The sequence below is a fragment of the Poeciliopsis prolifica genome, unplaced genomic scaffold (genome assembly GCF_027474105.1).
Source record: "Poeciliopsis prolifica strain line A6 unplaced genomic scaffold, Auburn_PproV2 SCAFFOLD002, whole genome shotgun sequence".
NCBI lineage: Eukaryota > Metazoa > Chordata > Actinopteri > Cyprinodontiformes > Poeciliidae > Poeciliopsis > Poeciliopsis prolifica.
In genome coordinates, this window is record NW_026562377.1 from 12,277,191 (window position 1) to 12,294,000 (window position 16,810).

Sequence of the window (16,810 nt, forward strand, 5' to 3'; positions counted from 1 at the left end):
ATTGCAAATAATTAAAGGGAAAATGAATTTTAAAGTAACAAAAGTGTGTAGATGTGCAGCTAGTGTTATCTACAGTGGCAATAAAATGCACTTGTACAACTTAGTATTTTTATGTCCCAAAAATTTTCCGTGAGTTTCCTGCATTGTTCTACAAATCTGAAGACAGTTAACAAATAAAGAAAAACTGCAAATATGTGTGAAGTGAAAAGTAGAAAAAATAGCTGTGGCTGTTTAGAGTCAAAAAGGGAGAAATACATTTTCTGTAAAGTTCAGATCCATGGACGTGATGAAAACTAAATTCAGTTTCTAAAATGCATGAATATTTACTCTTTTTCGCTTTTTCAATTATTTACAGAATTACAAACATGCCCAGCAGTAATGTTTACTCCAGAGTAAACAAAGATTGAGCATTTACCCTTGGCTTACTCTGGCTAATACTTACTCTTTGGCCAGAATAAACATTTTTCTTACTTTGACTTTCATCAGAGATCCAACATTAATAATACTTGAAATTACAAATAACAACTGTCTTATCTTGGACAACCACTTTAAAGAGGACGTGTCTGTTCATGTCCAGCTGGAAGAGAAGTGTCCCGGTGGCCCTTCTCCAAATAGCATGGGAAGGAAGTCACTGAACTGATAAACCAATCGATTCCTTAATACGTTTCACATCAGTCTGACTCAAATGTTAAATCAGGCTACATCTGATTTAACTGTTAGGGTCATTTACAAAATTCAATTAAACTGCTGCTCTACAAGCTCTTTGTTTTGACATGCTGTAACCACAAACCTCAATGTATTTTTTGAATTTTGTGTGATAAACCAACACAAAGTAACTCATAATGGTGAAGTTGAGGGACAATGATACATTGGTTTGTCATTTTTTGTTTTTTGTTTTGTTTTACAAATAAAAATCTGAAAAGTGTGGTGCACTTTTGTATTCACCAAATGTAATTTTACTCTTTGTAGAACTATCTTTCTTCTAGAAAAACAGCTGCTACTGCTTTGGGGGTATGTCTTCCAGTTTTCCACATACAGCATATAAACTGAAATTTCTGTCACTTTTTATTTATTGCAAAATATGTCAAGTTCAGTCAGATTAGATGGGTGTTATCTGTGAACATACATTTCCACATCTTACCACAGCTTCTCAATTGGATTTAGGTCTGGACTGTTGACTTCTGATCATCCTAATCATTACATCAAAGCAGCATTGTGCTTCCACCACAATGCTGATGGAGAGAGTGATGTTTTAAAAGAGATCTACAGTGTTAATTTTTCAGAACACACTTTGGTTTTACACCAAAAAGTTTCATTTTTGCATCATGACCAAAACTACTTCTAGGACAAGTTTTTTTTTTTGTCTTTTTTTTTTACAAAATCAAATTTCTGGAGTGCATGGTTAAAATAGTTGTACTGTCAAAAAATTCTAGGTTTGCACAGTCCTCTTCATTGCTCCTTTGATTAATGGTCTTCTTCCATGTTTTGTCAAAGTAAGTGAACAGAGATGATTTGGTAGATTTGCAGTTGCGCTATATTTTCACCTTTTCCAAACAGGGTATTGAACAATGCTTTGTGAGACGCTTGATTCTCAAGTGTGTTACTTTGTCTTCTTTGAGTGTCTGTGCACTAACGTTCTCTTACAAACCCCAGAGGCCTTTACAGAACATCTTTATAGCGATTCACTACTATAGAGAGTTTATTAGGTGGGTGATTTCTGAAGGTAAAGTGAATAAAAATGCAGACTATTGTCAGGATTTTGTGGTTGAAATGTAACATAATGTTTGAGGGGAATGGATAATTTTGCTTTGGAACAGTGGAACTGATGTTTAACTTACCCCAACTCTGGAAGTCCCAGTGAAGCTCCAGGTAAAAGTCTCCAAGCTGGTAATAAAGACTCAGTGTTAGTTAGAACAAGATGATTAATGATTAAGATTGATTACTGCAACTATGATTCAAATCAAATAATACTCAAACTGTAATAAACAGTGAGTGGGAACTTTATTGAGCTTGGTATCAATAAATGTTGAGTCATCAACTGAGCATTTACAGCAACAGGAAGTTAACAATGAGTCTGATTCATAACTAACTCAGTCTGCAATAAATTGCAAAGTCTTAATCATCTCTGAGACGTCATGATATGGAAAAAATTACCATGCTTCACTATAAACATATGATCTCTTTATGTCTAATCAGAGGTGGGTAGGGTTGAGGGTAGGGTACGTTTTAACCAGTGGCGGCTGATGTCAGATTTCCTTAACAGTGTGAGTCAACATGCAGTTTTATTTACACAACATTTCCAACAAATGACTCTCATTCAATTGTAAATTTAATTTCTCTTCTGGAGTGCTCATCAACAGCTGCATAATGATGTTATATAGTTTACTTACAAATACAATAGAAATGCGTGTAAAAGTCTGATTTTTTATTACTATTTAGTGTAATAAAAATATCCCTTGATTCTCTGGCAATTAGAACATAGAATTAATTTTATTTATCTTATGTCTTAAAATATTAAATGTTTACTCTGGTTTAGTCGCAGATGCTGAGGACAAGGTTAAATGATTTTTTCCCCAAACAGTGTGTGTAAAAATCCTGTTTGCTGTTATATACAGGCCTGCAAATCCATGCTATGCCAATGGATTTTGAAATGAATGAAAATTAGGAATGAATTACTACTATTATTACAACTAACCGAAAAGAAAACATTTTACTGTGACAAAAGAGCTACATCTTTGGTTGCCAGGAAAAGCACTACAAAGCACTACATACCTCTTTGAGGGCTTTCAGCAGTTTGGGCCTCTTGTCTTCTACGCTCTCCCTGGACTGCTGCTTCAACTTCCTCAGCAATGCTGTGACTGTGGGAGAGGAAAGAGACAAAAAGAAGCATTAACACTTAAGAAGCTTTTCATCTATGTTCAAAAAAGGACTGCTTTTGAACTTTTTTAGCACAGCAAAAAGAACACTGGATGCATGCAATCAGCTCCAAAAACAGAAGAGAACTCTTGACTTTTTAATACTCTGCTTTAATGGATCTGAGTCCCATTTTACAATCTCTAAGCAGGTCATTTATGCACTCTGTTATGCTGCTGCTGTTTTGGCAGAAGGAAACTGCGTTTTTCAGCATGTCCTGAAAATCACTGAGAAACTTGCTTTAAAAGCTCAATTTTATTTTTATGTTTCGTGGTTAACTGCTCTTTTATTTTAGGAACTTTTCCCTAAACTCTGTAAAAGCCTAATTTAAAATTGTCTCACGGGCTAACTTTTTGGGGGATTTACTTTGGAATAAGTCAAATTTATGTCCCCATTTTATACCCGTTTGTTGTCATTTTGTCCTAACCTTCAATGTTATACTCACAGGACAAGAAAGCCAATTGTATACATGTACTTATTTATTGCATGTTTCTTTTTCCTCTGGGAAGTGTTTTTATTTTCCATCTGTGAAGGAATTATAGAGAGAGATAGTGATAAAATTATTAAATTAATATCTATAACTGGATTTACTTGTAGATTATTTTCTAGCAACTTTGTATAGCACCTTATTTCCCTTAAATATGACTCTCTGCATGGGTCAATTGATTCATAAATTATCACATATCATGGCTCTGGATCAAAACCAAAATAACTCTTATAGCCCTCCTTTGGGTAGACAGTATTTTTTGGATTCATACAACTGCAGTTTAGTACAGTAGAGAAGTGAGCTGAAATTCTCATTAACTGACAACTTTAAGTATAAATCCTCAGGCTTTACTGTATCAGCATTAACAAAACATATTAAAAAACAGTGCATGTATAATGATACAATCATTTATATTTTATATTCACATAACTAAAAAATTAGAAATGTTTCTCCCCCCAATGCTCTGTTCCTAAAACAACACATCACACAGCTATAGATGATTCTGTACTTACCAGTTACCAATGTTTATTTATATTACTATAAATAAATATTATTTATTTTACTTATGTTTATGTTTGAATAAACATAGACTAAAGTTGGCAATAAATTGTTTGTATCAGATATTTGCTGGTCTGGGAAAAGCATAATGGGAAGTTTTTCAGCATTAAAACTATCAAGAATTTTTAGCATTTTTAAATACCTTGAGATACACTGACAACAGTGACTGGTTCATGAGAAGAGAGGCTAATACAAAATTACTTTAAATCCTCATCAGTTGTAAAAGCAAGCACAAAAATAAAGCTGAATAACACTACAAAATCATTTGATGGCAATACATTATTGGTATGATGTAATGGTGCTATCAGCTCCTTTATTTCTCTACACTTTTAACATCTTGAACTCTGTAACCTGCATTAAGTGTGAGCTACTAAACTCCATCCTGTCTGAATATCCTATGAGTGTGCTAAGTGTAAACTCACAGCACTTGAAATCTACCACCCTTGAACTTTTCACATAGCCTGCAATATTAATATTGTGCACACAGATAGAAGAGATAGAGAAGATGACATATTCATAAAATGCATAATGTATTTTTCCTGAGAAATAGGCCAACTTTCTGCATTCAGATAAGACATTTTATTCTTCTAAGCAATCATGGTGATGCGCCTGCAGGGAACAAAGAAATACAGGAAGTTCAAAAGGAATGAGTCCGGAAGAGATGAGGCTTACTGGTAATAAGCACTGCCTTTGACCTCCTTATTGACCAGAGGGAGAGGCATATTCTTGCAGTCTTTTAACTATGACCAGTCACATTATCAAGCATTCACAGCTCTTTAGACCCATCAGGAAAATGGGTCCTGATGAGTAAATAGTAAATAGGAATACTTCCTATTTAACCGATAACTAGCCATCTATAGCTCATGACATAGTTGTGGTTCTTTGGTGAAGCCAGGAAGGGAATAAATGCCCACATGACTTTACCAGCTACAGCTCTGGAAACACTTAATGAACAGAGTTCCTATTTTGTCTAAGCCCAAAAGTCCTACTTCTGAAAAAGACTAAAAGAAAACTCTTGTCCAATAAGAGATTATCATTAACCTAACTATCAAATCCATGAGTCAACATTACAAACAGGTTGTTGTTATTATTTTATGGGTGCCCCCCATGTAGCAGTGCAGATTCCGAGATAGAATTGGGCCAAACTGGTGCACAGGCAACAACACACATTGACACACATGAAGACACTTGTGCCAACTGAACCTGACACAATCACAGGATGTGGGGATCTTTGTGGGCTGGCTTAATGAATGCTGACAAGCACTCGTCGGGTTTCCTCTTGATCCTCAATGGCTCTCACTATGACAAGGAAAGGAGTATAATCTCACCATCTGGCCATGGACCACCGAGCCAACACAGGCTAAGAAACCGATGCGAAACACCACAACACAATACCAAACTGTATTGTGTTTGGTATTGAGACATTGGGAGATTTTCTTGGCATTAATTGAGTGACTAACCGTAGGGGCTTCACTACTACCTTCTAATGAAAACAGACATTTTCCAACACTATAAACTGCTACAACTTAATTAGTCTTTGGAACTAATAACACAACTGCTTCTGGAAGCTCTCAAAGAATATGAGAACAGATACTTGCTGGATAAGCCAGGGGATATTTGCTCTGACATTACAGATACATTTAACTGGAGGTTGGAATTGGCTTGATTAGGTCTAATCAGTGATCTGGAAGGAAAGTTGTTATAAAAAGATAAGAGATAAATAAAGGTTAGGAACATATGTTTGATACACCTCTGTCATGGAACCTGCCACATTTGTTTACCTTTCTGTGACAGTCCTTGGAAAAAAAAATAATTTATCAATATTAATCGCAAATCTCAAAGAAAAAGGTATTGGCCTGCTCTCTAAGACTAAGACTGAAACTAATATACAATGTGATGCTGGAAACATTACAACACTTTGCTTTTAAGTAGCTTAACTGGCTGTGAACATGAACAAAATCTAAGATTAGCTCTTAAGTCAGAAATTTTTAGGTCATAAAATAGCATCTAAAGATTGATCAAAGCCATGTTTGAACATATTTCTCAAAAGGACAGTTAAAAACAATAACACTATCCCTTTTCACACATTGCTGCTCCTTGAGGAATAAAAACATTCTGGCTTGGATAATTTATCCAATCTGAATAGAGGTAGTCCAATAGTAGATCAATGTGTGTCCAGACACTGGCAGTGTTACAGAAACAGCACTGTTGATAAGAGCAATGTGCTGACTGCCCTGTGTCCTACTTCACACATGGGTGCAAATTAAAGCTTCCTAAATACACAGTCTGAAACCGTATCACATCCCACCCCAAAAAAGATGCTAGTGTGCAACAGAGAGACTTCAGGCTTCCTCAAACTGCTGGGTAAGAGTAAATGGCAGCATTTGAAAAACATTGCTTGAGACTTTAATTTGCTTAAGCACATGTTTTTCTGCCTCAGCTTTTCAGTAGACAGCTCTGATGTAGCTTGGTTGTTTATTTCCTCTGCAGAAAGCATTACAGCCAGACACTCCCATGGAAAAACCGCTCCCAATCTTATAACACGAAACATTACTGAGACAGCCTTTAAAACAGATCTTAAAGCAGAGGATTCAATTGCGCGACTAGAAAAGTAAATAAGAAAAGTGAGGACAGACAGCTATTTTCCACAAAACAGTCTGTTTTTGAGCCCCACCTTGCTTTGTTTTGTGTTTATTCAAACACAAAAAAGAGTCAAAGACGCATGTGCCTGCTGACAAAAATGTCTCTGAAATTATCACTATGTACATAAACAGTTTATGAGCTTTATGAATTGGCAAGTGAAACAAATGACTAGCTGGAACTAATCTCAGTCCTTTAAACACAGGATGTTTGTCTGTCTTTAAAACAAACAAAACCTTCTATGGTTCCACTTCCATCTTCAAGGCCTGACAAACAGATCCAGATCAGACTGTGGTCTTGAGCTATATAAAGCTAACTTTGAAACATACTCTGCATTTTTGTGCTGAACAGAAAACAATTGTTACAGTTTTTTCTTATTTCGTTATTATAACTTACACATAGATGGGGTGAAGTCTCACCCCTTCTTTTAATTAATATTTTCTTGCCAACAGTGAGTTTCCAATCAAGCAAAAAGGACTTGTGAACCAGGTTTGGAAGGGGACAATCAAAATATATGCATAAAGGGAAAAAAAACCTGGAATTCAGTGATCTGGCAATCGACAAATCAAGCAAACTCTTATCACCCAAGCAAGTCCCTGCCTTTTAAAGTGTTAAGTCAGCCATCTGTGGCTAAGCTGACACAAGAGTGGCTGGGCCCAATCATTTTTTGTTTTAGTGCTTCAGAGATTCAAGTCCCTTTTGGCTTCCCATTCCATCAGCTGAGGCAGACCGACTGTAACATCTATGAGCAAGATGTTTAACATTGTCTCAGATTCAAGAGGGAAAAGGTGTTTGGAATAATGATTACAGAAAATACAAATGCATGTCTTCATGGGACTTAGTTAAGAGAACAGAATGACTGTTCTGAATTTTCCCCTTAAATTTGGCTGCGTGTCAATTCCCCCACTTTGCCTTTTCTTCTTAAGGTTCTCTCAGAAGATAACTGAGTGGGTTTTGTACTCCTTGCAGGTATGCTCTCATTATGCTTGTATGCCTAATTGTTTTGTGGTGCATCTCTCAGTTAAAATTGGACTTGACATAAGTGCTGCTGTGGCATCAGGAGACACTACAGAAACTGTTTGGTTCCTTTGTATTCATACTATTATCTGATGTTCCCACAGAACTTGGCAAAACTAAAATAAATAAATAAAAATTATGAAACATCATGCTGCACAAGAAAAGTATGTTTTGTCAATTTCAAATACTTTACCCTTCTTTGGTAGGAATAAGCTTTGCCAGCAACCAGATAAAACTACAATTATAAAATGTGTCCAGAAATACTTTGTTCAAATGTGTTTGTTTTATTTGTTTGTTTGTTCGTTTTTTTGCCTTTATATTTGTGTTGAAGAGAAAATATGGACTTTAGAGGTTACAAGATGCTCTAGTTGTAAAATGATCAGCTTCAAGTAAACTTTAAATGAACATGTCTTTTGCCAATACTGCACTTAAGTATGTGGTTGATATGGTTAGCTTTAATTCCAATTTGAGAAAGCAATTTAATAAAGCAATTGTTCTTGTATCAGTATACAAGTACGAAAGAAGAATACATTTAACCGTATTATGTAAGACTTCTTCTGCAACAGACAGACAGCAAAATGGCACCCCTTAGCTTGTTAGCGCAGGGCTTTTTTTTCAGCTGACCTACGACATGACAAAGAAAAACAACTGACATACCATATATCAGGCAGCAAAATTAAAGTCTAAATCCTACAAATTTAGAAGTTTGCTGTACAACATCAATGCAAAGCCAGTACTCCCCCCCTTTTATCCCTTCCTCACAAAAATTTATCACAAATCTGACTAAAGTGACATCTTTGAGAAGTTAGTTTTGTTGTGTAACAAGGCTATGCTTACATGTGACAACAAAATACTCAGAACATTTCAGGCTGAGTATTTTGAGTGGTAAAAACACATTTCAGAGTTTTTACCTCTCTGAAATGTGTTGGAATTCAATGGTTAAAAGCTTGAGCACAATCAATGTATGATGAGTGAGAAAAATGTCGAGTGAATATCCTTTCATTAAAACACAGGCTCTAAGAACTTTGAGGAATGTACCCTCTTTCTGATGAACAAAAGAAGCAGACCACCATCATGGCCTTGCTGGAAGGCAGCAGTTTGGAGGAATGTGCAGGGTCTTTGTTGATTTGCATCAAGACTTTTCTCTGTTCCATCGTGATTTTCTCACAGAAAAAAAAAATCTGACTGAACCCACAGTTATGACTGTAAGCGGGCTGTTTGACTGACATTAAGCAACCACAATGTACCTGTAGCGGGGCTTTGCAGTTCTTGTTTGTTTGAGATACTTACTCATTTGTCGATCTCCGTAGCTAATGGCCTCTGCAAGGGGGCTCCATCCCTGAGCATTCTTCACCTTCACGGGTGCATTGTGAGCCAGTAACAAATGGGCACATTCTGTGAAAAGGACAGTCAGGAAAACAATCATAAACACTGAAAGCATATCGACCAAACATCACTGACAAGCTACGCAGACAGAGATGAACGGTTTGTCTTACACAAACCCAAAGACACATTTTCACACAGACATTTTTGAGTGGTACATTTGTAACTTATCATTGTATTACACATGTTGATTTGATGGAAGACAGACAATTCTCTCAAATTTTACATTTGCACATTATCAAGACTGAGATTTATTCATATTCTTCTTTGCAAACTCATTAAGATTGGATGAGCAGAATATGTTGACAAATATTTTTGACTCTCATCACAGATTAGGTTTGGGTCTGGACTTTGGCTGAGCTAGTATAACACAGATTTTGATGCAAATGATTTTCTTGTATTCATTTCCCAGAGATGTGGATCTCTTTAGCTCCTCCAGAAAATTACCAGAAAAGCTGCACATTTATAATAAATGCTAATATTTACATATTTGGCATGCAGACTCCCTAGCCCCAAATACATACTTGACAGTTGTTTTAAGATAGAAATAATAATTTATATTTTTTCAGCAGGTAGTAGGTGGCATTTATGCTTGTTATGAACACCAAACAGAAAGACATCAACACTATGAATTTAATTTTATTTCCAGTCCTGTCAGATGAATTGGAGATATTTTGCGATTTAACTTTACCTTAAACTTCTCCAAAATGTTTTTGACGACTTGTCTGCTGTGGTGTTTTTTGGTTTTTATATTTTTTTTGCTTGTAATGTTCTCTTACAAACCTCAGTGATCTTCGCAGAAAAGGTGTACTCATATCACACATAGGTTGACTAGTTTTTACTAATTAAGAGAATTCTAGCCCCAACTGGCTGCTTTTGATCTTATTCAGGGCTATCAAAGAGAAAGGGTTTGAATATAAATGCACAACACTTTTCAAATTTTGTAATTGTAGAAACTGTTGAAAACTCACTAGATTATTCCTTCCTCTGGTTATGCATTTCTCTGTAGTTGTAAAATGTGACATAATGCTGTAAAGCACTACACACCAACAAGGAGTCTATTTCTTGAAATAGATTCAATAAATCTATTTTTTGATAAACATATTCTCAGAATGTTTGATGTTGCTATGGTTAAGTGCAGCTCAATGAGTTTTCTGTTCAGATTCATCATCCATTGAATTTAACAAATGACAGACAGGTTTATTCTTCCTGTGGTAAACATGTATCTGCAGTACCTGTTTATACTGTTATTGTAAACATATCGGACCAGGTCCAGTGTGCTCTAATACGGGTGATGTCAGCTACCTCCACCATATCTGATTTAACTACAGAATCAATTGAGCATTTTGAAAATAACTCTGATAATAAAGACCGATTATGTAGGACTGAGATGACAGCTGATCTTTAAATAAACCAAGCCATATGGGACCTAGAATTACAAAAGACACAGAACACTCTTTTAATTAACACTAAAGGTCCAGATCCAAGTGAATAAAAGAGTTAAGTCACAGGAACTCACTGGTACTGTGTAGAGTGAACCGCAGAATTGTAATTATAGTACAACACAAGATAACTAGCCAGACAGTCACTTTTTTTTCAATTCAAAGACCAACTATGAGAGCAGCACAGAAATCCTTCCACCCTCTGGGCAACTTGTCAGCGAACTACGGCCAGCCAAAAATGAAGTCTGTTGTTCCGGCTCAGCTGTCAGTGTTGTTGTGACATCATTTATTATAATGCTGGCATCTGTACAGCTCTGTCTCAGCCAAAGGCTGAGCAGTTACAGTCCTGTGAGCACTGCAGCAAACAAATGCAAACCCAGCCCTAACTGCTGCTGAGTGGATATGCTGGGCTCTCACATGAGACGGCAGTGAAAAGTATTTTAGCTGATTCTGAGTCAATGCAAACTACTTCAAGTTTTTGCACTCATGTTCAGACTTGTCCTTTAATAAACTTCAGTATGAAAAAAATGCCATAACCTCTGCCTTTTGAGTGTAACATGTCTTCACAATCCCACATCAACCACCTACATCCTCGCCATGTTTAATAGATGAGAAAGCTGCCAGGGTCCCATGTATTCTTAATAAGTGAGAGTGACACACTTGAAACGTTTCCTGAATAAACATGAAAACACATCAAAAACATGCATGGCCATATATAGTTCATTCACAGAAAAAAAATAAAAGGGGTCTTGTGAGCAATAAAAGTACTACGACTGCATTCCTTTAAAGCAATTATTGGCTCTTCAAAAAGGAGACAGAGAAAAGACAATTAAAACAAAAACAACCATGTTAAAACGTCTCCCTTTTCTGCTCCTCTTGACACATTTTTCCAACATTGTTCTCGAGCTTTTTACTTCAAAGCCTGGGATTCTAGTTGAATCCCAGGCTTTTATTTAACAGCCCCACACCATGAAACTTAACAGCATGACCCTGCTAATGCATCGGCCAACCTGTGACAGAGCCCGGGGCTGAAACATCGGCCCTGCTGATGATGTTGAGAAAACGCAGGCGAACAAATGCACAGATGTACGCTCCCTTTCTGATATAAGCCTTAGGTCCCCAGAGGCCTTTGACCTCTACATCACTCTGCTAAATCCAGTGGTTGTATAATAACAACAAGAGCATTTAGCAGATATGCAGAACCATGGGAAGAGCAGCCAGGCCATATGTCCTTCTGGTCTGGGATTAGGCACTTTAAGCATTCTGTCTGACTATGTAGATGGAGTGGTGATATTGTAGGTCATCATGAAACATGGACCAAGACTTTTTTTTTTTTTTTTTCGGCAATAGATTTCTGTTATGTGCATTACCTATTGCTTTAACTTTTATAACCACTGGGCTGTTCTGGAACAACTATGTTTATCTCAACACTTTACATAGTATACTTATAATATAATTACCTATGGTAACTGCCTATTACCGTAAGAGCAGAAATACCTTTTATTGACTTGTTTTTGCGAAAAGATTCTTGGTACCATTAGGATCAATCTGACCTGACTCCCTTGCGTGCGAAGCACAAAGTTGAACCAAAATATGATTTGGGAAGTAAGCTGTCTAGATAGATAAAAACAACAATTTGCAATTAATTGGCTTATTTTGTAATTCTGAAATGGAGCAGATGTCTAGTTCACAAGGTTCGATTGTTTTCTGGGAAAGTCCAACACACACTCAGTCTAGGGGCTGCCAAGATCTTGACGTAAAACCAAGAGCAATATGTGGTTGGTCAAGACTTCCCAACACACACCAGTGAAAATGGGAGTGTATAAAAAAAGGTCGATGTCAAGAGTACGGGGAGATTTTTGGGGAAGATTTTTGGAACCTTGATTTTGTACTGATGAAGCTGTAAGACAAATTCGTGGTAGAAGTGATGATAAATCTCTTGATCCGCCGTGGCTGGCAGTACAGGACACATCTCTGAGTGTTATTTGTTTACCTATATATTTAAATGTTTAGCACCTTTCCATTCCTTTACATATGGTGACCCCCAAGTGATTTGAACACGCAACCTTGAAATAAGTTGAAAGAAGATAAGGATTACTGTGTTATCCTTTTCAACAGCAGTAACTCACCAACAAACAACAACAAGGCTGCATCTAAATATACTTTGAATGATATATTATGAATAGAAGAGCAGTTGGCTACCATAGAGACTGCATACATGCTGTTAGAGAGACATTGCTACCACCTCTGCTTGGGGTCAAGGGAGGTGGCAGGTGCAGCTCCCCTTTCAAGTACTGTTTGAATTCTACTGTATATGCTTTTTTCATTTCCACCTGTTTTTATCTTTAATTAAGCACGTTCTGTTGTACTTGCTTGTCTTTGGTGTGTAATGTGAATAAAACAACAGTATTTAAAACAAATAAATAAAAACAAAACAACATGTTAATTGATAATTAAATTGTCCCTTTATGCACAATCTGTGATGGAGTCAAGCAGTAAAATAATACAGCAGATGGCAAGTTTTATACAAAACCTGTTTTACACCTCAAACAACATCACCCATCTGTCTAGCATTATGCTTAGCATTGTCTATTGCAATTCTGGCCTCTCTGACACTTTTGCACACTAGCTTATGCCAGTAAGCCAGTGTAACTGTTCCAGTTTTTCAAGCCACTCATATGCATAACTGTCACTGTTGGAATGGTAAATAATAAACATCTGCACATGCAATACTACACACAAAGAGGGTCTTGTCCTCTCCATCCATAAAGGGCAGCCACACCCAGACAGTGATCTCATGCTGTAGCCTTAAGCCTGGCTCGCCTGAGCCTCCCTGGAGGACAGGGAAGAAAACAAGTAACCTCATTAGCGCAATCAATGCCATGGCCTCCTATCCGACACAACACTGTCACTTGACTGCCGGAGTTACCAAAAGAGTAGCAGCGGGGCTCTAATTCCAGTGACAGGAATTGACCTTTGTGAATGCAAAATCAATTGAAACCAGTGCTTTAATGACTGACACTGAACAAATAGAACTGTGCAGTACATGCAACTGATGTGTGTTCCAATTTCCAGCAGCAAAAAACTAAAGTACGGTAAATTTTTCATTTTAACACAAATAAGATACTTCAGTTCTGTATACAAATGCCTTAAGTCCCATTCAATTCAGCAAAAAACAATATTGCTTAAAAGACAGTAGCATGGATTTGATGTCATAATATGCTCAAAAAATATATTTAAATGTTCTCAAATACACAAACATTTTTTTAGAAATACCTTTCCTTTCTTGTTCCAACCTATACCAATAAAGCATAATAGGTTGGCTTGTGTATGCTTATAAGATATGACAAATATTATAAAAGAATAATTATTCAATGCTCAAGCATAATTTCCCAGGTTCATAGTTATTAGGCCAACAGTAGAATATCATCTAAAGTATGACACTTTATCTTGTCTTTGTAATTATAAAATAGAGTTACACAATATCATAATTGTCATTGTGATGTAAAAGGACTGCTTGGACACAAAACGTGGTACAATATTATATCTTGGATTCAAGCTCTGCATTTTGATGTAACCTGTGGGATAACTTTCCTTAATGCAGATCTATTTTTTTAGTGGTAGGATGCTAAAGATCAAATGTCTGCTAATCAAAATTCATTTCAGTTTCGTATTTTTCAGAAATCGCAATTACATCTTTTCCTGACATTGTGCATCCCTATTATATTATACCACTTAAAATTGAATGTTGCATCATGGTTTTATACATCATTTAATAAGTATTTCTTTATAGGTGAGCAAGTTGGTCTAATAGTTAAAAGCTTATCCCACACATCATGAGTTCAATTAATGAGGTGAATATTTCCAGTAGCAGAATTATTATCTTCAATAAACTCATGATAGAAAATCCCAATGATAAAGAGTTAAGCTCTAATTCTTAACCAGAAGAAAAAGTAAAACACAATCAACACCCTTTCACTCATGCATCATCATCTTGCCTGCTGGGATTGTGTGGTGATCTGTCACAAATGTCTGGTGGTGCTTAGACACAGACAGAGGCAGAAAAATAAACTGAAACACACAACAGAAACATAGAAAAACACAAACAGATGTCATATGTGCTTACAGACATCTTCATTCGCAAAACAGGAGCAGACAGCCAGGCAGAAACAGAAATACACCACAAGGCAGGGACCGCTTCAAACACTGCTCACCTTTGTGTCCCATCATGACAGCGAGGTGTAATGGTGTGTTTCCTGTAGACGACAGAAAAAAATTATTTCTAGAGTCACTAACAGAAACAGGAAAAAGCAAAGACAAGAACTTTATTTGTAGAGCTGTCACAGTTTGCATAATTTGCACATTTATACTGGAAAGCAAAACAAACAGAGTTCAAAATTATATGGTAATGATAAATGCCTATTATGAGTTCTCTCACTGCAGCCTTTAGTAGCCTTTTTCAGGAGCTAACAACCAACTGCACCACAATTTCAATTTATCTGGTGGTGACATGGCTAGTTAGCTAAATATAATCATTTCATGGCAAAAGCAACAATATATAAATGATCCCCAAAAATAACTTTTTTACAGGTGTGTGGAAAAAAAAAGCATTTTTCTCCCCAAGATATAAAGGGGGAGGAAGCCTCAGAGGAAGCCAAACTGCCCCGTCAGCTCCTTAAAGGATTCTACTGCAGAAAACATGATGAGAACAGGCATTCACTGTAGGGAGTGCCTTCAAAAGATGTAAGCCTTGATATGGTGTGAAATACAACTCTTTCATCATATTGTGGTAAATGATTAGAGGTGTGAGTATTTTACATAGGAAGAGGCGTCACATGCCCACTAGATACTTATCTGCCATTTTAGTGGCAGTCATAAAATTGTTTCTTGAAGCACAAGGGTCTGATCCTGCTGATAGGGGTTTTAGAGATTTTAAGATAGGATACACTTCCAAAGCAATTGTAACTTTTTAAAAGGATTCTTTCTAGAAAATTAGTTACACTATTAGTGTAATGAATCTCTACAAACAACATTATGCACTGGCTACTTATCAGTATCAAGCTACTGAGGTTCTAAAAGTTATTTTCATACTATTCGTACGGTACAACTTCTTTGACTGAGATGCCAAAGAAAGTGCAGAGTAGCACTGTGATGCCCCTCCCCCACACATTGCTTCCCAAAGCTGCTCAGCTAGCTGAAACAGGGATCCTACCCCCAGCAAATCCGTCTGTTCCATTCCCACTTTTTTCCACAAATATTTTAAAATAATTTTCTATATTCTACTTATATAGTTTTCTGTAACTACATATCATTTTACACCTCAAGCAAACAATATCACTAACATTATTTTGGTTTATTCAGGGATCATAGTCTTATCCATATTTTCACCCACATTTCATAAGATGGCTCATCAAAGCAGAAACCAGAGCCAAAATAAATGTGAATAAAGAATTATACAAAATATCAGAGGACCATTTACAATAAAACTATATTTTATTGTACCTAGGAACCTATATTATACCTAGGAAAATTTGAGATTTTATTCAATAGTTCATAAAAAATATTTCCAACAAGTAAATTAGTAAATGATTATGAAAAAGTTCCTTTTCAAGTATAAAATGGAGGTAGAAAAGGGCAAAAAGGTTAGATGTAACATGGTAGAGAATTGGAAAAGGGATGGTTGGACACTGTCACAACAGACAACAATTTAAACTTCAAGAATAATTTTCTAACTGTCTTTTACAGTCAGTAAGTGCTCTTTGTGTAGTAAATAATTGTATTTTTTGTTTGATTCTTGTATTTAAATATGGCATTACATAACTGAAATGTATTGGGATTTTTTTTCTGTTATCTGTCAGAAGCTGAACTACTGTGGGGATAAGTATTCAAAAAGTAGCCAAACCAGACCGACCTACGATACAGAGGAAAAGTTTTTGACAAGTACAGGTTCAGGTTTCACAATAATGCCTTTCTGTCTGACAACCTGTTGAATTAGGCAATGTGAGAGCACATTCCTATGTTGACATTTGGTACAAGTAGGAACCAAATTCTGTGTTGGTATGTGAGCCAGAAGAAGACAATCTTGTCCCTTCTGTCAGTCCAGTTTGGGGCAGAAGGGGTTTTATGTGGAAACTAGTCCGTTATCTGAAGAGACTTTGGCCCAAAGAATAACTGCAACAAGCTGGTGGTTCCCAAAGTTTTGTAAAACTCACCTTAATATATCATCTATAAACTTGAATATAGGCTGAAATAAAATTAGGGTTTCACAAGTATTGCTTATAAATTGTTAATTTCACTGCTCAGGGATGATACGATATGCTGCTGCCTGGAATGGAAAACCTCTAACACAACTTCTTTCGTGACAAGAAGA

General features: G+C 36.4%; 1 protein-coding gene across 1 annotated transcript in view; it reads right to left on the minus strand.

Annotated features, from left to right (window-relative positions):
* Nucleotides 1–16,810, minus strand: part of LOC129374804 (ankyrin repeat domain-containing protein 13C) — a 33,125-nt gene that overhangs the window by 13,877 nt on the left and 2,438 nt on the right. The window contains exons 3-6 of the mRNA XM_055053452.1: nucleotides 14,655–14,696; nucleotides 8,906–9,010; nucleotides 2,773–2,858; nucleotides 1,839–1,884 (exon numbers count right to left, since the gene is read on the minus strand). Coding sequence (XP_054909427.1) covers nucleotides 1,839–1,884; nucleotides 2,773–2,858; nucleotides 8,906–9,010; nucleotides 14,655–14,696 — 279 coding nt within the window. The remainder of the gene's footprint in view (nucleotides 1–1,838; nucleotides 1,885–2,772; nucleotides 2,859–8,905; nucleotides 9,011–14,654; nucleotides 14,697–16,810) is intronic.